The 26,613-nt window shown below is 37.2% G+C and overlaps 1 protein-coding gene across 3 annotated transcripts in view; it reads right to left on the minus strand.

Moving 5' to 3' along the window:
* MYH11 (myosin heavy chain 11) overlaps positions 1-26,613 on the minus strand; it is a 137,803-nt gene that overhangs the window by 37,693 nt on the left and 73,497 nt on the right. For all 3 annotated transcript variants that reach the window (XM_074196483.1, XM_074196482.1, XM_074196484.1), the window contains 16 exons: positions 25,791-25,934; positions 20,469-20,564; positions 18,590-18,708; positions 17,963-18,115; positions 15,864-16,037; positions 14,251-14,424; positions 12,645-12,759; positions 11,057-11,250; positions 10,328-10,449; positions 10,140-10,209; positions 9,833-9,993; positions 8,591-8,699; positions 7,956-8,087; positions 7,588-7,794; positions 5,021-5,158; positions 4,411-4,534 (listed from right to left, as the gene is read on the minus strand). In XM_074196483.1, the coding sequence (XP_074052584.1) occupies positions 4,411-4,534; positions 5,021-5,158; positions 7,588-7,794; positions 7,956-8,087; positions 8,591-8,699; positions 9,833-9,993; positions 10,140-10,209; positions 10,328-10,449; positions 11,057-11,250; positions 12,645-12,759; positions 14,251-14,424; positions 15,864-16,037; positions 17,963-18,115; positions 18,590-18,708; positions 20,469-20,564; positions 25,791-25,934 (2,232 nt within the window). The remainder of the gene's footprint in view (positions 1-4,410; positions 4,535-5,020; positions 5,159-7,587; positions 7,795-7,955; positions 8,088-8,590; positions 8,700-9,832; positions 9,994-10,139; positions 10,210-10,327; positions 10,450-11,056; positions 11,251-12,644; positions 12,760-14,250; positions 14,425-15,863; positions 16,038-17,962; positions 18,116-18,589; positions 18,709-20,468; positions 20,565-25,790; positions 25,935-26,613) is intronic.

The raw sequence follows: 26,613 nt of genomic DNA on the forward strand, positions 1-26,613 counted from the left end.
ATAAAAAAACAATACTATAAGCAAATTAGAAGATCAAGGACTAGTTTACCTGTCAGATATGGAAAGGGGAGCAGTTTATGACCAAGGAAGAGATGGAGAACATCACCAAAAACAAACTAGATGATTTTGATAACATTAAATTAAAAAGCTTTTGCACAGATAAAACCACTGTAACCAAGATCAAAAGAAATGTAGTAAATTGGGAAACAATCTTTACAACTAATGATTCTGACAAAGGACTCATTTCTAAAATATACAGAGAACTGTGTCATATTTTTTAGAAAAAAGCCATTCCCTAATTGACAAATGGTCAAAGGATATGCAAAGGCAATTTAAAGATGAGGAGATCAAATCAATCCATAGCCATATGAAAAACTGCTCTAAATCATTACTTATTAGAGAAATGCAAATCAAAGCTTCTCTGAGGTACCACCTCATACCTCTCAGATTGGCCAATATGACCAGAAAGGAGAATGATCATTTTTGGAAGGTTGTGGGAAATCTGGGTTACTATTCCACTGTGGGTGGAGCTGTGAATTCATCGAACCTTTCTGGAGAGAAATTTGGAACTATGCCTAAAGGGCAACAAAAATGAGCATACCCTTTGATCCAGAAATACCGCTACTGGGTCTATACCCTGAAGAGATGATGAAAAAGAGTAAAAACATCACTTATGCAAAAATATTCATAGCAGCCCTGTTTATGGTGGCAAAGAATTGGAAATAAGTAAATGTCCTTCAATTGACAAATGGCTTAGCAAACTGTGGTATATGTATGTCATGGAACACTACTGTTCTATTAGAAACCAGGAGGGACAGGAATTCAGGCAAGCCTGGAGGGATTTGCATGAACTGATGCTGACTGAGATGAGCAGAACCAGAAAAACACTGTATACCCTAACAGCAACATGGGGGTGATGTTCAACTTTGATGGACTTGCTCATTCCATCAGTGCTACAACCAGGGACAATTTTGGGCTGTCTGCAATGGAGAATATCATCTGTATCCAGATAAAGAGCCATGGAGTTTTATCAAAGTTCAAAGACTATTCCCTTTAATTTAGGAAAAAAACAGATATCTTATTGTCTGATCTTGTTATCTCTTAGACTTTTTGTTTCTTCCTTAAGGATGTGATTTCTTTCTCATCACACTCAATTTGGATCAATGTACAACATGGAAACAAAATAAAGACTGACAGATTAATTTCTGTGGGGCGTGGGGGAGGGAAGTAAGATTGGAGAAAAATTGTAAAACTCAAAATCTTTAATAAAAAATGAAATTAATAAAAAGAAGCAGAAAGCCGTAAAATAAAGAGATGGAGAAAATGTTAAGAATGCTGATTTATGGGGGCAAGTGGGTGGCACAGTGGGTAGAGCACCAGCCCTGGAGTCAGGACAGCCTGAGTTCAACTCCAGCCTCAGACACTTAATTGCCTAGGGCCAATCACTTAACCTCACTACCTTGCAAAAACCAAAAAAAAAAAAAACAAAACCCAAACAAGAATGCAGATTTATATCATTGTATGTAATTGGAAAGCAAATAAAAGTTATATAATTTTTTTAAAAAAATGCATATTAAATTTAAAAATGTATAAGGTCTACACACACGTGTGTATATACATATATATATACACTTATACACAAACAAATTTTTTTTTTAGGAAAACCAATTGTTAAACATTTACCAGTATACTACTTGGTTTATGATTTCTTTTTCTCCTATATCTCTCCCCTTTAGCTCATTGGGGGAAAGGGAAAGGGGAAGGGAATATTATGCGCCTAATATGTTCCAGACACTGGGTCAATCACCTTTTACAAATATCTCATTTAATCCTCATAATCCTCATTAGTGCCCTCATAAGAACCTGCTATGATTATCCCCATTTTGTAGATGAGGGAATAATATTAATGATAGTATTTATAGAGCACTTATTACATAAAGCACTGTACTAAGTACTTTATAATTATTATTTCTTCTGGTACTCACAACAACCCTGGGAAGTAGATGCTATTATTATTGTCATTTTATAGTTGAAGAGATTGGAGTAAAAAGAGGCTAAGTGACTTGCCCAGGGTCACACAGCTAGTAACTATCTGAAGTTGGGTTTGAATTCAGGTCTCCCTGATTCCATGCCTAGCAACCATCCACTTTTAATTATTAATAAATAATTAATAATATGATGTTATACTTATTTCTCTATTTCTGTTGAGAGTTCTACTTATATCCTTCCTCATACTTATATCAAAACATAGCTCTAATATTTTCACGTTTCCTTTTCTAATGTCCTTGTTTTTTTATTTTTTGAAAAAATAATTTTAGAGGGGTGGAGCCAAAATGGCGACAAGAATGGATCATGTCTTGGGCGCTCTCTCATAAAACTCGTAACCTAGGGACTAAATTTTTGAGAGGCAGAACCCACAGAGGGACCCAGGGAGGGAGTTCTCCTACTCAAGGTAACCTGGAAAAGAGCAGAAAGGCTCTGCTCCCTGGGGTTGCAGGGGTGGCCCCCCAGAGTGAAAGAACTTCAGCCTCAGAACTTCAGTTCCAGGGCGCTGGGAGCTGCGGCTCACAGCAGCGGGGGAGTTTCCTGACCTATGCCCCCGGGGAGCACCGGGCACAAATTGGGGGAACAGCAGGGGACCTCTGCCAGAGCGAGCACTGGAGCCCAGCCCTCAGGGCACACAGAGAGCAGCTCAGACTGAGTTCCAGGAAACAGAAGCAGGCGGAGCCAGTAAGCAGGAGCCCCCAGGGCACGAGCCCATTGAACCTAGGGAGGGGAGTGAAGGGAAAGACTGCCGAGCTCTGTCCTCTGTCCCTGGAACAGGACTCTGGGGCTCAGAGCACATTCAGATCCTGATCGCAGTCTAGGACCCCCAGTAGAACAGCAAGGGCCCCCTCCAACCTCAGCCCATGGCAGAGGGGGGCGCTTATGGTCAGTCACAGACTAGGAGGGAGAACAGAGCCTCACACACTGAGACCCTTGTGGGAGTGTCCCAAAAGCTCAGGAAGCACCCCAAAACCAGGCTCAGGCTGGGAAAATGAGCAAGCAGAGAAAAAAGAGGAATACTATTGAGAAATATTTTGTATATGAGCCCAAGAAGGATCAAAATACTCAGTCTGAAGATGAGGAAGCACAAGCTCCTGCATCTAAATACTCTATGGTGTAAAAATGGAGTCAATAGAAAAAAAAAAGGGAAATGTGATGGGAGAAAGAAGATGAAGAGGGGGAATAGGCCAAGATATTTCATATATAATAAGATTTTTCTTTATTACAATGAGCTATTGCAATGATATGGAAGGGGGGAAGGCAAGGGGGAATGAGGGAATCTTCACTCTCATCAGAGGTGGCTAGGAGAGGAAACAGCATATATACTCAATGGGGTATAGCCATCTGGAGTAAGAAGGAGAGGGGGAGGACAGGGGGAAGGGGGGTGATGTGAGTGATGGAGGAGAGGATGGACCATGGGGGGAGAGTGCTCAGATATAACACATTTTCTTTTTTACTTATTGCAAGGGGCTGGGATTGGAAGGCCTGTCCGGGACCATAGGGCCAGGTGGATGCTGGGCCTAAGGGGTGGTATGGGGGCTCAGGGCCTCTTGGCCCCAGAGCCGGGGATCTCTCTGCTGCGCCACTCAGCTACCCTGCAGCAGAGTCAGAGTGAAAGGAGAGAAAAAATATAGTTCATGGTAGTGGAGTAATACGAAAGGAGGGAGTTGTGATCAGCAATGGCTACAGTCGAAAAATATGGAAGTAACTTTTGTGATGGACTTATCATAAAGAATGTGATCTACCCGCGACAGAGTTGTCAGTGTTGGAACAAAGACTCAAGCACATTTTTTGTTATTATTATTATTTGGGGGGAGGTGCGGGGCTAATGGGGCTGGGTGGCCTGCCTGGGGCCACATAGCAGGGTGATCGTTGGGTGTCTGAGGCTGGATTTGGACCCGGGTGCTCCTGGCTCAAGGGCCAATGCTCTGTCTACCTCTCAGCCTCCCCTACTATTATTACTACTTTATTTTATTTTGGGTCTTTTTTTTCTTTTTCTTTTGGTTTTTACAGGGCAGTGGGGTTCAGGTGGCTTGCATGTCACACAGCTGGGTGATTGTTGGGTGTACTGGGCCAGATGTGGGCTTGGGTGCTCATGGCTCCAGGGCTGGTACTCCATCCATTGCGCCACCTGGCCATACTTAAAATTATTGCTATTTTTTTTATTTTAATTTTTTTCTCTCCCCTTTACTTTATCACTCAAGCGAGTCCATATTTATGGGGGGGTATTTCATTTACTCTTAAACAAGAATATTTTATTAATGTATAAAAAACATTATTTGTTCAAAATGAGAATAAATATTAAATAAAGAAAGTGGAAAAAAAATAATTTTAGTTGTTAGTCCTTCTGGCTAATGCATTTACCTTCCAGCTCTGAAATCATAGATTCATGCTTGTTCTTTAGCTTTGTAAGGTTCTTTGCTTTTTCCTCCTCTTCTGCCAGATTTGTTGTTAAATCACTTATCCTTTCTTCAAGGAGTTTTCTTTCCTTTTGTGAAAACAAGAAATGTTGTTTACTTGCAGGGGGAAAAAAGCATTGCAGGAGTTTCTAGATAGCAACTAAGAGAGAAAATATACTCCAGGTAGAAGTAACCTAGGATGAAGAGGAAGTTCCCATGATTTTGATACTGTTAAGGAGAATGGGCCAAGTCCTCAAAAAGTGCCAAAGACAAGACAATCATATTCTCTCTCTCTCTCTCTCTCTCTCTCTCTCTCTCTCTCTCTCTCTCTCTCTCTCTCTCTCTCTCTCTCCCCAACTCCTTTATGTAAATCAGATATGAAAAACTTTAAACTACCAAAAAATATATATCAATAAAATAATTTAAAGTAGGTCTTACATGGTTTTAAAAGACCTGACACACACTTATTTAAAATTCCTGGAACATTCCAGCCATATATTGGAGGAAAAAGTGAACATTTCAGGTCCACATTATTGACCCTGAACTTCTTAAGTTGATTAACTTAATCCACTCACTTTGGTTAATTTGTTGTTTTGATCATCCATGACCAGGATATCATCTTCCATTTTCTTGATTTTTGCCTCAGCTGTGACTTTCTCAAGCTGTAACTTTTGCCTTGCAGCTTCTTCTTCCTCAAGTTGTTCCTCAAGGTCCTTTATTGGGTGCAAATAAATCACCATAGTCACAGAATTTCAGAATAGGAATGGTCTTCTGAAGTCACTTGGACCAACATTCACTAAGCCCTCTCTATAACTCTGGTCCCTTCTTCCCTTTCCAGCCTTTCTATACTTGCCCCACCTCCATGTACTTCAAGATCTGGTAACCCTGGCCTCCTTACTGTTCTATCCACAGCATGCTTGTATCATGTCTTATTACTGACTTTCTATGCCTTAGGTACTATACCTCTTAAGCTTCCATGGTTTCCTACAAGACTCATTTTAAATACAGTTTTCATCCCCCTGCTGCTTGAGCCTTCCCCCTTAGGTTCTTTTCCATCTATTCTGTGTGCATCTTAGCAGTACCTAATCATTCCATGTTGCCCCCCTCAAGAAAACATGAGCTGATCAAGGGCAGGGACTGTTTGTGCCTAAGTGTTGCGTATTGCCAGCAAATGCTTAATACATATTTGTTAATTGATGGATTATCTGAAAGCAGTAGAGCAGAAATAGTTATAGAGGTCATTTGGATCAACCTGCTACACTTTCATATGAAAAACCGAGTCCCCAGAAGAAGTACTGTTCGAGATTGCTCAACTATTAAGGGACTAGGCTTTCCTGAAATAGAGAGAATTAGGGAGTTTTGAGGTAAACAAGAAAGAGGAGTCATATTTAGAGTCAGTACTAAAGGTAGACAAAGCAAAAAATCTCCCTAGGTTATATTATAAAGGGAGATGCAACAAGGGACCCTTACCATTATTTTTTTTATAAATATCTATAGTTTCAATACCAGAAAACTTGACTTTCTATGGCATGTAGAGTTTTTTTAATGTGTGTGAAAGATGACTGAATTGTTGTTGTTCAGTCATTTTTAGTTGTATCTAACTCTTCATGACTTCATTTCGAGTATTCTTAGTAAAGATATTAGAATGGACTGACATTTCCTTCTCCAGTGTACCCTCGTGGGGATGAGCCAACTGAGGCAAATACATTGAAGTTAACTTGTCCAGGGTCTCACAACTAGTAAGTGTCTGAAGCTGGATTTAAACTTACAAAGATGAGTCTTTTTGACTACATGCTTTCCACTCTATTCACTGAATCACCTAGATTTCATTACAGTAGAATATAAAACCTTCCAATAGGCAGTAGCATAGGAGGTGCAAGTTATTGATCCTGGTATAGAGTTCACAGATGCCTTTTGGAGGGTCTGGCAGGACCAAATGAACTCCCAAGGGTTCTAGCATCTTTGGTTAGAACCAAGAAGCTATTGCTGCTAAAAATTCTCTAGGACTTTGATTCAATTCAACATCACACCTATCTTAAATGTCTGTGTACAAAGAAAGCACTGTGATGGGGTGTAAGAAAAAAAAAATGAAGCAGCTTGCATAAAACTTACATTCCACTGTGATGGCATTATCTTTTATTCTCTTGGTCTCAGTCCCTCCCCATTCCTCTCTTCATTATCTCTTTTCTCTCTTATGTTTCTCCCTCCCTCTTTCTCTTCTTTCTCCTATTTCATCCTCTCTCCATCTCCTTTTCTCTCTCTTTCTCAGCCCCCTACTATCCACTCTTCTCTTTCTGTCTCCTCCCTCCCTCTTTTACTCTTTTCTCCCACTCTCTTTTCTCTCCTCTCTTTCTTAAGAAACATATTTCAACCTTGATGGACTCGCTCATTCCATCAGTGCAACAATCAGGGACAATTTGGGGCTCTCTGCAATGGAGAATGCCATCTGTATCCAGAGAAATGTAGAGTTTGAACAAAGACCAAGGACTATTACCTTTAATTTAGAAAAAAAATCCTGATATCTTATTGTCTGATCTTGCGATCTCTTATAAGTATAAACTTTATGTTTCTTTCTTAAGGATATGATTTCTCTCTAATCACATTCAATTTGGATCAATGTTTTCCATGGAAACAATGTAAAGACTGGTGAATTTCCTTCTGTGGGGGGTGGGGAGAAGGAAGTAAGATTAGGGGGAAAATTGTAAAACTCGAAATAAATAAAATCTTTAAAATAAGAAATGTATTTCATATTATATGATTACAATCATAAATTCATATCTATAGAACATGAAGGGACCATACAGATTATTTAATCTAACCCTGTTATTTTATAGACAAGAAATCTGGAAGCCATAGAGTTCATGTGACTTTTCCATAGGGCATAAGTAGCATAAGTAGGATTTGAACTCTGGTACCATAATTCCAAAACACTTTGCTTACTCCACTCTGCCATGTTTATCTAGAGTTGGAAGGGATCTTAGAAGTTACTTAGTCCAACCATTTTATTTTACAGCTAGAGAAACTGAGAACTGGAAAGACTAAGTGGTTTTCCCAAGATCACATGGATAGAAAGTGGGAAGGCTAGAATTCAAACTCAGATCCCGTAACTCTAAATTGAGCCATCTTTTTGCTGCACTCTTACCAGCATCTGTTGCGCCATCTTCTTCTTCTCAGCCTGCAGTTGCTGGCCCCTGTCCTCTTCTTCCTCCAACCGGGCTTCCATCTCATGCAGAATCTCCTCCAGCTCTTGCTTCTTGGCTGCCAGTCGCACCCGCATCTCCTCTGCTTCCGCATACAGTTCAGTCTCGGCTTGGAGCTGTTCCTGAAGGAGGTTCTTCTCCTCCGTCAACTGAGCAAAGTAAAAACAGTTCCCAAGTTTATGGCACAGACCCTCCATGCCCTCTACCCTCCCACCAATGAGCATTGACTCTATTGTAGATGAATCTCTTGGTATCCAACCCATTCTGAAATATACCTTTGCTTTGGGTTTTTGAAAGCTTTTGGTGATACCTGGGTGTGTTTCTGTTCCAGTTCCTTTAGTTCACCCTCTGCTTTCTGCTGCTTCTCCTTGATTTTCTGGAGCTCATCTTCTTTTGCCTGCATTTCTTCTTCTTGACGAGTCACTTGGAGCAGAGGTTTCACCTAGAATATATAATGAGGAATTTGGTTTTATCTCTGCTTGGGTATTTGATGGATGAGACACAATGGAGGAGAATGAGTTCTGACCTTAAATAAGGATATCATGGTTATTCTAAGGATTTGGCCATTTAAGAGTAGAATCAAATGAATAAATAATGAATGAACCAATGAATGAATGGAAAAAATGTGTTTTAATTGCTTACTATGAGCTAGGCATTAGACAAAATGAAGAGAGGATTCCCTGGACTGGAATGATATTAAATGTATCTTTTTAGCTGAAAACAATTAAAAATGACCTCTGTCTCAAATTTACAAGAGATATGGAGGCTAAGGGTGGGGAAAGGATAGAATAAAAAAGATAGAGTAAAGTTGAAGAGAAAGAGCAATTGAATGTTAGGGAAAGGAAGGTATGCATAGCTCAGGGTCCAACTCCATGCCAAACTCAGATGAAGTTTGGAATAACTTTAATGATTTTAAATTGTCAGGAAGAAAGAAGCCCCACTCACTTTGGTGAACAGCCTCCACCATTGCCAATTCCTTAGCTTGAGGTAGGCAGCACAGTTTCTCTGGATGACTTTCATGGCAGTGAGCTGCTGTTGCCTCTTGGCAAAGGCTCTGCAAACAAAGGCAGTGAAACACTAAAGAAAGACTATCTCTGAGCATGGAAAATCCATATATATCCAAGTACACTACCCAGTATACTTTTTTAACATTCTGCTGACTTCATCATTTTCCATCTTTCTCTGAAATTTGTCACTTCAGATGGAAGCTACCCTAGAAGTAGGAGCCAGATATTGTTTAGTTTATGTTAAGGAATAAAATTTAAAACCAAATAGAAACAATGGGGTGCATCCATCATGGTCATTTTATATAATTCATATTTTATATTCTGTAGAGGCTCAGGATTTCAAGACAAAGAGCTGGTTCTGGACATCAACCTAACTTAGATAAGTAGAAGGTGAGAATTGAGCTAGGCAGGGATTATTGTAGAAGCAGAGTCCAAATAAAAACACCTTGTCTTAAAGTTATGACTTTGGAGCACATACTGGGACACCATCAACTAACCAGAAGAATGTAATTGTCATTGCTAGTATATCATCCTCTACAACTACATTTTTTAGAAGAAGAAAAATTCTGCTCTCCTTGGAGCTATAAAATTGAGAATATCTAAGAGATCAGTCACTTTCCCAACATTTTCCCCATTAGAGGGTTTTGAGGTAAAGTGAATGATCTCTCTCATCCTTGATTTTTGCATAATATATGAATAATATACTATCTTGATACATGCATAATATAGCATCCCTAGCATCTTTGATTGGACTTTAGGAATGAAGTCATTGGGAGGGGTGGAAACATTGTTTTGAGATATACTACATGAGTCTAGTCCCTGGGGTACACATGCCCTCTTCTTGATAATCCATTGGTATGAGTCTTTCCTTCTATTACTGATCCCCATATCCAGGAATTGATCAGACTTAGAATACCCTAAACATATTAACATACTTCATTAATGTTTTAGACTTCTGGGTAATATTTTCATCAATACACTCAATTATCTAAGCCTATAACAAGTCCTCCATAGTCTACAGAGTAGAGAAACTACTCATTTTTATAATTGTGAGTATATGATCCACTCTTTTGTCAGCCTTCATATAAAACATGAAATTCGAAATTAAAATCATTTAGGGGATTGCATTTTAGGGGTGAAAGGTAGGAAGGAAAGTTGAAATATAGAAAAACATCTTTACTTTCTTGCCAGATAACCCCGACTCATTGCTTGGAATGCCATGATGACATCTGTGATCTTCAAGTCTCTCTCCTCTTCCAAATGTGCTAGGACACCAGTTCTAAAGAAGATTTTACTTTGTCCAATTCTATACAAGTTGGGATCAAGTTCTAGAGCTTTAATCTATGGAGGAAGGAGAAAAAATAGTCTTACTTCCAACAAGAAGCTAAGAGAACAAAAACACAATTGTCTTCTTAAAGGATCTTAATATAAGGAGTGGTTCATTCAAGGGTCTAGATGCTCAATGTATGGACAAGTCCTGTACTTACCATGAGGATACAGGCCTGCTTCCCATCCATGAACCCTTTAGGAATAGCATTTGATGCCAAGATCTCATAGCTGGAAAAAAAAGACAGAAGTAACTCTTGGACATTTTACCATCACCTTTCTTTTCACCCATTCCCCATCGACTAAGCATTCCCACAGACAAAAAGTGTTCAGAAAAAGGAGAATTTACCGTTGGCGGAATTCCTGGAATACAATCCTATTGGGGAAGCCCTGTCGACAGATCCGGATGCCTTCCAAGACTCCATTGCATCGAAGCTGCTCCAGCACCAGAAAAGCATCAAGTTTTCCAGACTATGAAGGCAGTTAGAAAGTGATGAGGGGAAGGAGAAAGTGATGAGCAATCTAGGACCATATATGCAAGCTCAGAGTTGAGGTTATTGAGAGTTGATATGTCCAGATCTTACAAATTAAAACCACTCCCTACCAAAAGATCTAGTTAGAACAAGAATGCTATTATAGTCTTTCCCTTGGTCCTTTCTTAGACCTACATGCCCTCTTTTAAATCTGAAAACACCTCTGAATTTAATTTTCTCCTTTTTCTCACTTCTTCTTTTAGTTCTCAGTAAGATTTGGGAGAATATGTGGAGTACCCTTAACTGAACAGTGGAAAAGTCCATGAGGTTATTTGAGATTAGATGACCCATAGTTTTCCCTCTTTCCTATGACTGCCACTATTTCTTCCTAATTCTTAGCCATATTTACTCAAGAATAACTAGAGTCCCTCACTGTATCTCAGAGGGACTATCCTTTTATATTCAAGAATACATGGGATTTCAAATCCTTCAGTTTGGGCTTGTGATACCCTTTGGAGAAAGATCGTAAAAGTTTAAGATCATTTGAGAGGATTGAGGCAAAGTCAGATAATCCTCTTTAGAAGGATGAGGTATATAGGCTTTACCCTTTTTTCATGGTTGGGAATGATACATCGAACAAAGTTGGGTGTGGTATTCCTCAGTGTAGTCATTAGCTTCCCAAGTTGCTCCTTGTATAGCTGCCCCACTGTCCGAAACATGCCCTTCTTTGTCTTGGAGGCACTGGGCAGGGAGCTTTCAGTCATCTTGGCCATCTGGTCCAGCCCCACAATACGATCCACTATCAAGCACATAAAAGAATCATGTCAACACTTCCTTCCCCCCACCTCAGGTTAGTCTATTTGCAGTGTTGCTCCACATTCTTTGTTGGCATAGCATAGAGCCATGTCAGGGTCAGGGAACTAGCAAATAGTGTATATAGTTTTCTGTGATGAAATTCTTCCAAGGGTCTCATCCCTATTGACCTGTAAAACCATGAATTCCCTTCCCAATCAGTATTTGGAGACAAGAAGACTTGCATTCAAATCCTGCCTCAAAACTTATTAAGCCATGTGAACTTGGAGATGAGTCACATGTTTCTGAGTCTTAATTTCCTAATTTATAAAATGGAAATGATTTGGGCCATGTCAAATTAGTGGGTTTTTTGTGAAGTTTAAGAGGTATAAAATATATAAAGTGCTTTGCAAATTTTAAAATATTTTGTGAAGGTCGCATACTACTTTTGCCTGAGCATTGTCACTCTCAGGATGAATAAAATACTTTTCTCTGTGAGCTAAAGGTCCCAAGAGGTTAAAGGTGTTGAGGTGAGGGAGAAGAGATAAAAGATTTGCTTATAAATCTATCTTGGAAGTCGATTTCCTGAGTATTGAAGAAGTGGGCCCCTTTCTCTAGTCTTTAAGAATGGAAATATAAAAATCAGTCCCCTTAGCACTGTCAGTTAAAATGTATCTGGATCAGGAGGAACAAGGGAGACAACTATTTATTAAGCACCTACTATATTCCAAGCACTTTACAAATATTATTTCATTTTATCTTCACTATAATGTTATTATTATTATTATTATTATTATTATTATTGCCATTTAATGCTTGAAGAAAGTGAAGTAGAGATATAAAGTGATTTGCCAAGAGTTATATAACTTGTTAGTATCTAGGACCACATTTGAACTCAGTATTTTCCCTAATCCAAGCCCAATACTCTATCTACCATGCCACCTAGTTGTCTTTGGGTCTTCAGTATTCTCCCACTAAACTGATTCAACTTTCACTTAGAAATAAGATTTCCCTGAAAATAAGCACTGCTCTCTAAGGTCTGGAAGAACAAAATAAAGTTGTTGGTATTAAGGATCTGGATAAGAAGAAAAATACTATCCTTAGTCTCTCACTGTGCTTTCTCAAGATACTGTCTTGTCACCATCCTCAGGATATTGGTTGAACCTAGATTTATTTGAGGGAAGCTAAGGGGACATTCTTTGGAATGACTGTTTCAACAAAATTTTATTAGCTCATTATCTAGCTCAAGTTGGGAGCTGGATTTCAAATCTCCCTATGAATCTGTAAATATGGGACAAGGTAGGAACAGATATTAGCTGTAAATCCCATTTGGGGAGGAGAATGAGAAACATTGGAACAAATTTCCAGATTATCTGTAACAGCCAGGAAGGAGGACTTTACCATCTTTCCATAGGTCAGCCACAAATTTGTCTGAGGAAGCATTGAGCAGAGAAGTCACATTATCATTAAGGGGGTCCATATTCTTTGTCAACCAAGCACTTGCATTATAGTCAACCTGTGAAGAATAATGCCATTTAGAAGTTAATCTCAGTTAATAAGAAAGAATGAGGATTATTATATTTACTATCTCCCACTGTGATTATAATAAGAACAATCCTAAACTCATCAGTTTTCATTGGTATCAAAATGTTAGTCAATAAACATTTATTAAATATATACTGTATGACAGGTACTTCCAAGAAACAGGAATGCAATAAGAGGCAAAAGACAGTCTCTGTTCTCAAGGAATTAAAAATCTAATGGAGGAAATAACAAGCAAATATGTACAAACAAGCTGTAGATAAGTCTAAACTAGGATTAAAAGAGGCTAGGAAAGGATTCCTGTAAATAATGAGATTTTAGTTGGGATATAAAAGACGTTGGAGGAGTCAGAAGACAGAGATGAAAAGGAAAACCACTTGGGGCATGGGATACAGTCAGAGAAAATGCCCAGAACCAAGGGATGTTGTGTTTTATTTGTGGAACAGCATCAGTAAATAGCTTTAAAAAAATAAGTAACTTGGAAAATCTTCCTCAGATGTTGGCAAACTGAACAAGATGAGTGAGACAGACACTGAATTTGATTTGTTGGGATTTTTTATTCAGTTATTGCAAGGGGTTAAGTGACTTGCCCAAGGTCACACCGGAAGGCAATTAAGTGTCTGAGATCAAATTTGAACTCAGATCCTCCTGACTCCAGGGCTTGTGCTCTATCCATTGTGCCACCTAGCTGTCCCTACTGAATTTGATTTGTAGTCAGGGAGATTTAGACAAAACATGAAGAAATACTTCCTAGAATGCATAAATTAATACATCAATCAGCAAGTGTTTATTAAATGGCTACCAGTTACAAACACCAAGGGCACAAAGATAAAAATGAAAGTCATCATAAAGCCCTGAAGCTCAAAGAAATTTAGTGTTCATGAGCCATGCAGTTAGAATGTAGCAGACTTTTATCTAAAATTAATACTAACAATAGCTAATACATGGTTCCTTGTGTTAGTTAAAGGCTTTATAAATTCATCTTACATGTTCTCACAACAATCTTGGGAGGAAGATTCTATTGTCCTCATTTTGTAGATGAGAATATTGAAGTATATAGATTTGAACTCAGGACTTCCAGACTCTGGATCCATTACTCTATCTCCTGCCCCAACTAGCAGAACTCCAAGGTTCTTTCTAACACTAAGGTGCTACATACACTGAGGCTTGCACTGCTTGGTTGGGCTTAGAACAGTCTGTTCTATAAGCAAAGGAATAGATTGAGTTTTTCCTGGTTTTAAGATCCCACAATTCTCAAATTATTCTTAAAGACCTCCTCCTAGTATTAAAGATCCCACAATTCTCAAATTATTCTTAAAGACCTCCGCCTAGTATTAGTTTCCATGTTGCTGTTTTCCCTTTAAATTGGGCAAGTTCTTGAGTGAGAGTTGGAAGTGGTATTCACTGGAGTTAAGAAAGTCCTAAGGTAGGAGGGAATGGCTCTTTCCAGCATAGTGAATAATACCTTTCCAGCATAATGGATGATAGAGAACTCAGTTTTATCCTTGAGCTGCTTGGGTTTCTGAAATTTGGGATGATTTCCCTGTTCTGAGCAAAGCTTCTCCACAAAGGATGTGTCTGTGGCTTTGGGGAACCAGCACTCCTCATCCAGCAGGGCCAGGACACCGGGAGGGTTGTTCTGGGGGGGGAAAGGCAGATCAAAGTCACGACCATTTCACAAAACTGTAAGAAAAAGTACCTAACTATGGAGAGATGGAGGGGAGGCAGAGAGACAAAGAAAGAGAGAATTGGCAACATAAGTTATTTAATTTTAAGACATACAAGCATTCTCCTATTGCCTATTATTTTCTTCCTTGCAATTTCTCTTAGTACCATATGATGGTTCAAACTGAAAAGCTTTACAATTGGACTTGATCTTCCTTGTCATTATCAGCCTTGATTGCCAGGTGTGAGTGGTTCTTATTCTCTCACATCTTCACTTTTTTTAATAGAGTGTCAAAAGAGTCAGACATTCTGTGACTAACAAATGCCAAAACATTAGACAAATTTTCTACATTCAGGTTCACTCTTCTTGGCCCAGAGACACTGAGGAGTAAAAGGTAAAAAGTTCTCCTTATAGAAGGAGAACTTCTTAAATCAAGTCAACCACAAGCATTTATTAAGTGCCTATCACATTTCAAGAACTGTGTTAAGTAATGGGATTCTCCATCTCTCAGCTCTGAGCATTTTCTTTTACTGTCTCTCATGACCAGAAAACTCTTCCTCTTTCTCTCTGCCTACTGACTTCCCTGGCTTCCTTCAAATCCCCTTCAAATATTCCTTAAAAATCTCACCTTCCACAGGAAATTTTCCCTAATTCTTCTCAAATTCACTGCCTTTCCTCTTTTATCTCCTATTTATTCTGTATGTGGTTTGCTCTGTATATATTTCTTTGCATGTTGTTTTCCCTATTTATTGTAAATTCCTCAGGATCCTTTCAGAAAAACTTGGAAAGTCTTCCATGAACTGATACAAAGTGAAGTGAGCAGAACCAGGAGAACATTGTATACAGTAATAGCAAGTTATATGATGATCAACTGCAAATGATTTAGCTAGTCTCAGCGATACAATGATCTAAGACAAATATGAAGGATTCATAATGAAAAATACTATACATTTCCAAAAAAAGGAACTGATGAAATCTAAATGTAAACCAAGAAATACTTTTTTAAACTTTATTTTTCTCATTTTGGGGGTATGCATTTTCTTTTACAACATGACCAATATGAAAAATATATTTTGCATCATTGTATATGTTTAACTTATATCAAATTACTTGCTTTCTCAATGAGTGAATAGGGGAATGAGGGATAGAGAGAATTTGGAACTCAATTTTTTAAAATGAATGTTAAAAATATTACAGAAAATATATAGTATACATGACATTATATCTCATATATGATAATGTGTATTATATATACATATATATATATATATGTATATATATATATCAAAGGTTGTCCATTGGGTAAGCCATGCACAATTGTATAGCAATACCATCAGTCTTGCTGTTACTGTAAAAAAACAAGCAAAAAAAAATGAGATATATGTGTACTACACACAAGGAAGAACTCTCACCGGTCTCTCAATCAGTTCAATGCAAGGTTGCAGATCCAGGCCAAAGTCAATAAAATTCCACTCAATCCCTTCCCTCTGATATTCTTCTTGCTCCAGGATAAACATGGTGTGGTTGAAGAGTTGTTGAAGTTTTTCATTTGTATAATTGATACAAAGTTGCTCAAAGGAATTAACCTACAGATAAGGTAGATCAGAAGAAAGGACCATGAATCATGAGAAGCAAAAATAGGAAAACATAAAGTTATTGCCCCTTAAAGCAACTTAGCACAAGTGGAAAATTCAAAGCCCATGATTTTTTCTAGCTAAAGTAGTTTATTTTTAAGATTTTAGCAAATAATATGAACTTTAAAACAAATGTCAAAGAAAACACATTCTATATCAAATGAAAAGTAAAAAGAATGGCAATCTAGCTAATAAATTTATTACTTGCATACTGAAGTAGAAGGTACATTTAAATAAAATACAGGCACCTCTGCTTACTTACCTCCATTATTGCCAATACCAGAAAAGTGTGGCTAATCAAATTATCTAAAATTCGTATCTGTTGGTACTGAGAATTTGGGATATTGCTGTGTGTTTTGGTACTTAAAGGTAATTCACTTGAAACAAATAAAGCTACATTTGAAAAACAGATTCAAGGTCTCTGAGAAACTTGTCTAACTTTCTAATTCTGTTTCATAGTCAACTCCTCTCTCAAATGTGTCCACTTCATGATGAGAAAAACTAGCTTTATGTGAACTCATCCAACCTTTCTGGAGAGCAATTTGGAATTACACCCAAAGGGCAACAAAAATGCATACCCTTTGATCCAGCAATACCACTACTGGGTCTATACCCTGAAGAGATTATTGAAAAGGGGTAAAAACATCATTTGCAGCCCTGTTTGTTGTGGCAAAGAATTGAAAATTGCATGAATGTCCATCAGTTGGGGAATGGCTTAATAAACTGTAGTATATGCATGTGATGGAACCCTGTTGTTCTATTAGAAACCAGGAGGGATGGGAATTCAGGGAAGCCTGGAGAGATTTGCATGAACTGATGCTGAGTGAGATGAACAGAACCAAAAGAATACTGTACACCCTAACAGCAACATGGGGGTGATGATCAACCTTAATGGACTTGCTCATTCCATCAGTGCAACAATCAGGCACAATTTGGGGATATCTGCGATGGAGAATACCATCTGTAACCAGAGAAAGAATTGTGGAGTTTGAACAAAGACCAAAGACTACTATCTTTAATTTAAAAAAAACAAAAATGTTATCTTCTTATGTAATTTTGCTATCTCTTATACTTTATTTTTTTCCTTAAGGATATGATTTCTCTCTCATCACATTCAACTTAGATCAACATATACCATGGAAATAATGTAAAGACTAACAGACTGCCTTCTGTGGGGGGTGGGGGGTGAGGAAAGCAAGATTAGGAGGGAAATTGTAAAATTCAAAATAAATAAATTTTAAAAAGATAAAAGAAAGAAAACTAGCTTATGTTTCAGACAAAACTAAGGTAAAAAACACTATCAAACCTTACCATGCTGAAGTATGTAAGAACTTAAGGGGAAGAGCTCACCAAAATTTTTTGAGGAATGTCAATCCGGGTTACCTGAATTGCCTAGGGTTACATGGCTATTAAGTGTTTTGAGGTCAAATTTGAACTCAGGTCTTCCTGATCCTAGGATCAGTGCTCTATTCACTGTACTGCCACCCAACTGCCCCAGAGCCTACATTTTCAAAAGTTTTCCCACAAATTGCATGAAAAGTAAAGAAAAAAGATATAGTGGTGCAGTAGCTAGAGCTCTGGGCCTAGAGTCAGGAAGACCCAAGGACAAATCACCTTACTTCTGTCTGCCTCAGTTTCCTCAACTGGAAAATGGAGGGTAATAATAGCACCTTCCTTTGCAGGGTTGTTATGAGGAAAAATGAGCTAATGTTAATAGTGTGTTTTATAAACCTTAAAGCACTAGATTTATTATTATTATCAAAAACATTTTCATTATTATTGTTGTTTGATGTTGTAGTGGAACCTGTTTCTGCCATTTTCCTTCCTCCAGAAATAATCTGGGTCCCAGGCCACAGCCATTGAAATTTGTGCTTTACCTCAAAGATCTCAAATCCAGCTATGTCCAGGATCCCCAAAAAGGATGCTCCTTGTCTGTGTGTCTTATCTAGAGCCTTGTTCACTCGAGTCAGTATCCAACGGAAGAGGCGCTCATATGTAGCTTTAGCTAATGCTTCTATAGCAAAGTCAGCCTAGAGTAGGAAAGAAACCAAAAGACTGCTTACAAAGATTCATATGAGTCAAGATGATTTTGATTCATTTTGATTTTGTCTTCTTTCCAAACCTAACACTTTCCAATAAAATAAAAATGCCATTCCCATTAAGAGACAAACTGGAAGATGTGAGCTCATAGTACAAGACATATATGTATGTATATATACATATATATTTCTATTTATATGACTTAGCCCTAGGAAAGAACTTTACGAAAGAAGTGATTAATAAGAATATTGAATAAGATGATGGGGTGACTGATATTTAATAGGGTAACAGGGTACTTTAATACTAATAAAAATATAGTCATTTTTTAATTCTTAAGATCTTTGAAGAGAGACAATAGGATGGATGATTCTGAGAGTGGGCTATTTAAAAATGATTTGACTTGACCCCAGAGAGTTCCTTTTAGATACAGGATTCATAGCAATCAATACAATTGGCATCATTACCTGTTCTTTGGTCTGAGCCTTCTGAACCACATCCCGCCCAACTTTGATCCGGGGTGTAAGGATGGCCCTGGTGAAATCTGTCACATTTATACCCATCAGATGGCAAACTTTCTGAGCAGCTAGGAGGTGAAGAGACACCAGTGAGTTCAAAGATGAATAGGAAATTTGTAAATTAGCACACTTCTGGGATCTATAAAGAAGTCTATCACTTTAAGTAGAGCACAGAGTTGGAATCTAGAAGAGTTTACAAACTATATTACAAAATTCCTTAAAGGAAAGTAGAGTATCTGATTTTAGGTTTTCTTTCTCTGCTGCTTTCCCCCTGTCTCAACCCTTATATGCAGAAACCATAGTTAAAGCATAGATACTTTAATAAATGTTCATTGAAGGATTGAAAGAATGAAGGGTCTATGAGTGGGGTTGTATTTATTGAGACAACCCAAATAACTTCAGGTGCCTAGTATTTGAAAGACATTGTTAGATTCTGGGGATAAGAAGATAAAACAACAACATTAAGAGTCCCTGCACTCAAGGTGCATACATTCTTCTGAAACAAAGAATTGTTAGTAATAATTTATTTGCCCTGGTATCATAAATTTGGAATTGGAGGGCCTAGGTGGCACTGTGCATAGAGTGCTAGACCTGGAATCAGGAAGACATGAGTTCAAATTCAGGTTCAGATACCTGTGACCCTGGGCAATTCCCTTGACCTATCTGCCTCAGTTTCCTCATCTGTAAAATGGGAATAATAATATGTCCCATTGTTATGAGAATTAAATGAGATATTCCTAAAATGCTTTGCAAACCTGATGTATAAATGTTATTAATATTGTTTAATAATGGGGCGGCTAGGTAGCACAGTGGATAAAGCACCAGCCTTGGAGTCAGGAGTACCTGGGTTCAAATCCGGTCTCAGACACTTAATAATTACCTAGCTGTGTGGCCTTGGGCAAGCCACTTAACCCCATTTGCCTTGCAAAAAAAAAAAACTAATATTGTTTAATAATAAGCTAACTTAGAACCATAAAGGTTTTAAATTCTCTCCAAAGTAGTTTTTAAAATAGAAGTCTCTTAATGTTCACATTAAACAAGCATTATAATAAGTGATCTAAACTATATATAAAAACAATATTTAATATCTATATTAGGCATAGAAGTCTTATAGACATGTTGGAACCCTCAGTAGATAATGGAACCTGGATTCTATAAAGACCTAAGTTCAAATTCAATTCAAACTTACTAGCTATGTGACCCTGAATAAGTCACTTAACCTCTACCTGCCTCAGTTTTTAAACCTCAACTTTAAAATAAGGTTAACAATAGTATCTTCCTCCCAGGGTTGTTATAAGAATAAATATTTTTATGTAAGAGACAATATTTTTAAAGCACTTGGCAAAGCTTGTTTTGCTATTTTTAGACATGGGATTAGAGATTGTCTAAGAAATATGATATAGTGGAAAGAGTACTTGACGGAGAGTCTAGAGACCTGAGCCCTAGGGACAATTTTGCCACTCACTAACTTTCTGACATTGAACAAGTTACTTGACATCTCTCTATATATTTCTAAAGTAAAGGTATTGGTCAAAATTATCTCTAATGTCCCACCCAGTTCTAATAATAATCTATGGCTCCACCTTCCAAAGTTCTTTCTGGCCCAGGTATATTGACATTAAATCAATTTAAAAATATTCCTTTAATTAAAAAAGAAGTTATGTATAGCTTCCTTTAGGGGTTGCAAAATCTGAAAATGAAGTTACTATTAGTTTGGGCACTTTTTCAAGTTTTCATAGGTTCTAAAATAAATAAATATGACCTGTGAGAAAGCTTCTGTACAAAATATTTTTTACTGTAATTGTTCTGAAATAATCAGGAAAAATACCTGTGTTATCTGGCATAGATGCTTGATCTGTATTTCTTTCCTTCTTAAAGACAATATTTCCAAGCTGCAGGACAGATGAAACAACCTTCAACATGGCTATAGTCAGAGAAAGAGAGAGAGAGAGAAGCAAGACATAAATCTCAAAACAAAGATTCAAAACTTTACAAAAAAATGATTGGTAAAAACTACTATTGAACAGAATTGGAAAACCAATAAAATATTAATATAATAAAAGAGATCTAGTTTATGAATGAGAAGTTTAAAAATCTTGAGAAACCTGAATTTTACCAAAAGTATTTCAAATGAGAAGTTTACAGCATTTTGATATTATATAATTTCCTACTCAAAAGTGAGATAAAATTAAGCAAAGAGAAAGTTCATGAGTTAAGATTATTTTGAGACTGTGACTGTCATATATTAGGATGAAAAATGAAAAATTTAACTTATGATGCAAATATATTCAGATATTGAAATGTTTAGCATTATTTACAAATGATCGGTTTGGCTCTGGACAAAAGACATATTTGCAAAGGAAAAGATGGCTATAGTCAGCTAATAAAAAAAACATGACCTGAGCAATTTTCAAAAGAAAGAGAAATGATCTACAATCATCTAAAATCTTTAATAAACTGGAGAAATGAAAATTAAAACAATTCTGATATAATAACCTCATACCCCTTTGATTGCCAAAGATTATGAAAAACAATAAAATTGCCAAGATTACATGGTGAAGAGTATAATTTTGTAATGTTGCTCACTAAATTAGAATTGGTTGTCTTTTTTAAAAGATTACATAGCTTTATATAATAAGGGCTACAAACATGTTTATAGCTTTTGACCCTGTTCTATAGGACTGTACCCTAAGAATGTTATTAAGAGGAGGAAAAAAAGTCTGATTTATTCAAAACTATTCATAGTAGTATTAATATTTGGAAGCAGTCCACATATTTAGTCATTGGGGAATAACTGAGCTAATTGTATGAATTTAAGGAAATGTTATTGTACCATAAGAAATGACAAATTTCTTGAAATTTTTGAGTATAGAAATATTGAATAAGCCCAGTATTTAGAGAGATCTCAGTTAATTCTGCCTGTCTCATACTGGTTGTATGACTATGGACAAATCATCTAACTTCTCAGCAGTGCCTTCAGACAAACTTCTCGAGATTGTAGATTACAAATGGGTCACTGCTCTTATTTGTATTGCTTTGAGGATGCTTCAACATCAGGAGTTCCTTAAACTGGTAAAATCACATGTCTTGATTCCAAAGAAACTAACAAATATAAATAATATAAATCCAGGCAAACATATTAACTTATTCATCCTTGTAGCCACTGGAACTTCAAATATTTATTTTGTTAAATTATTTCATCCACTTAGATGTCATTTAATGCTACCCTAATTTGACTGCTTTGATGAAGTCCCTTTAGGTGAAGGATCTTTATTATTTTTGCCCTAAGCTCTCCTTTACACCTTTAGAAGAGCTTCCTTTAAATGTATTGAAAACAGTGTTATTGAAAGAACTTTGGAGTCAAAAGAATTCTAATTTCTATTGGTCTGAATTCCTCGAGAGAAGGGACTGTTTTTGACTTTCTTTGAGACTCCGGCTTTTAGTATAGTGTGAATACAAAGGTGAATAATAGATATTTGCCCACTGACTGACCAATTCTGTCATTAATTAGCTATGTGGCCTTGAGCAAAAAATTTTCCCTCTCTGGGTCATAAGTTACTCTTCTATAAAAATAAAGCATTGGACAAGATGATGTCCAAGGTACCTTCTGGCTCCAGTATTTTATCTTTATTTGAATCAAAGTTCTTCTTAAGGTCAGCTGATGTTTAAGCTGCCTTGAGCTGAGTAGTTATTCTTCAAAGCTTCAGTTTCCTCACTCATAAAATGAGAGGTTTGAACTAAATAGCTGTTTAGATGCTTCCTAGATCACAACTCTATTATTTCATGCCATTTTATTTCATTTTTGTAACCCAAAACCATATAGATGTTGTACCATATAGTCTCCCTTACACCCACATCTGGCAGGGAAAATATATGATACCACAGAACCTAAGGATTGAAGGGAAGCAGAGACCTGACTCATCTGATCAGAGTTTCACAGAGCCATTGGGCACAAGGTCAAAGAAGGCATTTTCCCCAGCCTCCATTTGGAGGTTGAGAGGGAAGTTCTGATTTCACAGCTGCTACTGGTTTATGCAAGTTCCACAACAGGTTTTAGCTTTTCATCCTTGCATGCTGAGATGTTTTTTAAAGGGTAAAATGAAGGAGAATACCCTCCCCCCGCCAAAAAAAACCCCTTACAACCAAAAATTCAAAGAGGGGGAAAAAATCTCTTGACCAAAACAAAGCAAAATGAATCATTCTTGAAGACTCCTAGTTATGGGGGCACTGACGATAATAACATTGAATTCATATTTGGGATATTTTCCAAAGTTTCAAAGCAGTTTGACAGTTCATCCATTTGAGGCAGTTATGTAATACAGTGGATAGACTAGCATCAAACCTGATGTCAGGAAGATGTGAGTTCCAATCCAGCCTCAGCCATATAATAGTTATGTGGCCCTAAGCAAGCCACTGATTGCCTCAGTTTTCTCCACTGTAAAACATGAGTGCAATACCCACACCTACCTCCTAGGGTTACTTATGAAGATTAAATGAGGGGACAGCTAGGTGGTGCAGTGGATAAAGCACCAGTCAGGAGAACCTGAGTTCAAATTTGACCTTAGACACTTAATCGCCTAGTTGTGTGATCTTGGACAAGTCACTTAACCCTATTGTCTTCAATAAAATTTAAAAAAAACAAATGAGATAATATTACAAATTGCATAGCTCAGTAAATGGCATATTGTGAACATTAAATAAATGCTTGTTTCCTTCTTTGTTGTGCAACTTAACAGATATTTTTCCATTCTATGGATTATTTTGGAAATTGCCGCACATTCAGATTTTAATCATTGACTGTTGGGAGCCAGGTCTTTAAGCTGCTTGACACAGTCATGGCAAGAAGACTCAAGGTGTCTGCATCACCTGATGGAACAACATTTCCTTCTTCAATATTTATACCAATATTTATAGGTCTAATATTGATTGCAAAACTTACTCATCCTAATAGTGGAATGACTATAAAGGAAGGATTACAGAGAAATTCCTTGAATAAAACAGATTGTGAACTCTGTCCAAATTTAACAGGATTGCCTCTCCCTGAGGCATACAAAAGGTTCCAACATTATGAAATCTCTGGAAAACCCAATGCTGGGAATTCCAAGGAGATGTCAGAATATATACAGGGAAAACAGATACAAAATGGGTTAGATAGAATTCCAGGGAAATTAACAGTTTTGCCCTCCTTACCATATACAGGAATATATGAAAAAGATGGTGAAAGAATAGTTGGTATAGTTGACCGATATATGAACTCTAACAGCCTTAGTTTATTGGGAAAGAATAAAAAAGTCACAGAAACAGTGGTTTCTACCAACAAGGGCTGAAAGGAAAATTGGTTATTGTAGGAGTTAACGGATGGGTGGACAAACATAATGACCCTCACTATAGGTTGTCAAGGGAGTGTATTGAAAAATATTACTTACACAGAAAACATAAAAAAACATTCCATTAAATGAATTGATTAATTAATAACTTTAAATGAATTAATAATTTTACAATGCAGCAACAAACTAGGTAGCAGACAGGTTGAAGTCATCATGGTCTGAGCAGGTATAAAAATTAATTAACTACATGATTGATAATCAAACTTGTAACCACTACATGATCAAACTTGCAACCACATGAAATACATGATTGATAATGAAAATTATAAACTTTTGTAACCAAGGAAATGATCTTAGCTTGCTTGCTTGAAGCTTATATGATTCTGAGACTATAAAAATAAATCTGAGCAGCAGTCAGTCAACCTGCTCCTGTCTTTAACCCCTGTGTTGACTCAACTCATTTCGCTGACTCTCTCCCTCCTATCAGGGAGGCTTGACCCCAGCAATTGATATTTTCTAGGGATCCAGAGAATGTGACTGTTAGCCCTAGTGGTTAAGGCAGGGGAATGAATTCTGTGGCAACTTTGCCTGTATCAATAATAATAACAATAACAATAATATGATAGACAACATTCCTATAAGCACTTTAAAAATATTATCTCTTTTGATCCTTTCAAAAACTCTGTGAGGTAAGGGGTATTTTTATTCCATTTTACAGAGGAGACAACTGAGGCAGACAGAGATTAAATAACTTCTCCAAGCTCACACAGTAAATGTCTAAGATAGAATTTGAACTCAGACCTTCATGACATTAGGTCATGCTCTATGCATTTTGTTCCTTAGGATTAACAAAGCAGACAGCATTGTCATACCAACATCAAACCATGCATTTTTGGTGTTATTCATCAAGCTATCATGCAAGACTCCAGACAGTGTAGAAGGTTTAGCTGAGGAGATCTTTTATTCCTTTGTGTTCCCTTCTGGATTTTTTCTGAATTCTTTGCAATTAGATATCCTAAGAGTTCATGTGGCCTGTCCTGTTTTATTCAGAAGTCTAAACTCATACCTCATCAGAAAGTATCTTGGTAATGACAGTGTCACAGATTCAGTCTTGGCTGATATCTAGTGACTAAGCTCAGTCCCGTCTCCCGCCTCCTGCCCCTAAGGAAAACACCAGGATATGACAGAGGAAAGTAAGGGAAATCTCTATGCTTTAAAAAGATATTGCTGAGGGGTAGCTAGGTGGCGCAGTGGACAGAACACCAGTCCTGCAGTTAGGAGTACCTGAGTTCAAATCCGACCTCAGACACTTAATAATTGCCTAGCTGTGTAGCCTTGGGCAAGCCACTTAACCCCATTGCCTTGCAAAAACTGAAAAAAAAAAGATATTGCTGAGAAATAATAATCTTGGGTTATAGGAAACCCAGAAAAAAAAGATCTTAAAGAATTACATTTTTAAGAAAAATAATTTTTATTGTAAGGATTTTCATGGCATATTCTGTTCTCAGTGTGAGATACTATTCTATGCCATTTATTTAAAGTTGTAACATTAATATGGCCTCACTTTTAGAGGAGTGACAGTAAAAAAGTAGAAATTTTTTAAAAAACATTTATCTCTATGAAACATTTTTTCTTTTCTTTTTTTTCCCAAAGTTGAGCCCAAAATATCACTATTTTCTTTCATTTAGGCTGTAATTTCTTGGATGATGATGAGTAAAGAATTCTCCTTTTTGCTTCAAAAGAACACTCTGATGCTGGTACTCTAGGGTGTTTGACTAACATAATACTTCTGGGTCCTGGATGTAAGGTTCTTAGATCCTTACCAAGTTGTTCCTCTTCACTGAAACCCATAATTCCCATAGCCTCCAAGGTTTCCTGGAACATCTCATCATCCTGGGCAGCAGGAATGGGTACAAAGCCATTGGAAAGAAATGTGTAGTTGTTAAAGCCTTCAAGTAATAAATCATCTGAAAGGAGATATCAATGGTGAGGGCATTAGAATAAATGGCATTTTTGTCTCAACTGGAATCATTTTGATTCCACAACTGACAAGTCTAAAAGCATTTAAAGGAAAATACCCTCCCCCTCCAAAAAAAAACCCCTACAACCAAAAATTCAAAGAGGGGGGAAAAAGAGGAGGGTATTCTCCTACTTCCATCTGACTCTTCTTCAAAAGAATAAAGAGAGTTATCAAAAAGAAAATCAGTGTTTTTAAAACTTAATTTGGTAGATATCATTACCAAAGGCATATAGTTGTTTCCAAGCACGGAGTAATGTAAACATCTCACATTTAGTTTCTTGCTTTGCTAAAATAATTTTTAAGGACCTTTTTAAGACCAAGTCACCTGGAAATTTGTAACCAAATCCAGTCTTGAAAACGAAAGGCTGGATTAAAGTAGAACTTTGGAGTGTTTCAAATGAACAAAGAAAGGCTGAATTTTGCTAATTCCTTAATATCCAGAAATAATGAAGACAAGAAGAGGATGGAAAAACCAAATTTACTTATAATCCAAATTCTCTTTTTCTACATTATTTTTCATCAGCTATTAACAAGAATCAGAATTGCCTAGAAGGAGATTCATCTCTTCTCTTGCTCCTGCCCCACGTTCAGTAGGGGGTGCAGATATTTGATGAGGTCAAGAGGTA

The sequence above is a fragment of the Macrotis lagotis genome, chromosome 8 (assembly GCF_037893015.1).
Source record: "Macrotis lagotis isolate mMagLag1 chromosome 8, bilby.v1.9.chrom.fasta, whole genome shotgun sequence".
NCBI classification, from domain to species: domain Eukaryota; kingdom Metazoa; phylum Chordata; class Mammalia; order Peramelemorphia; family Peramelidae; genus Macrotis; species Macrotis lagotis.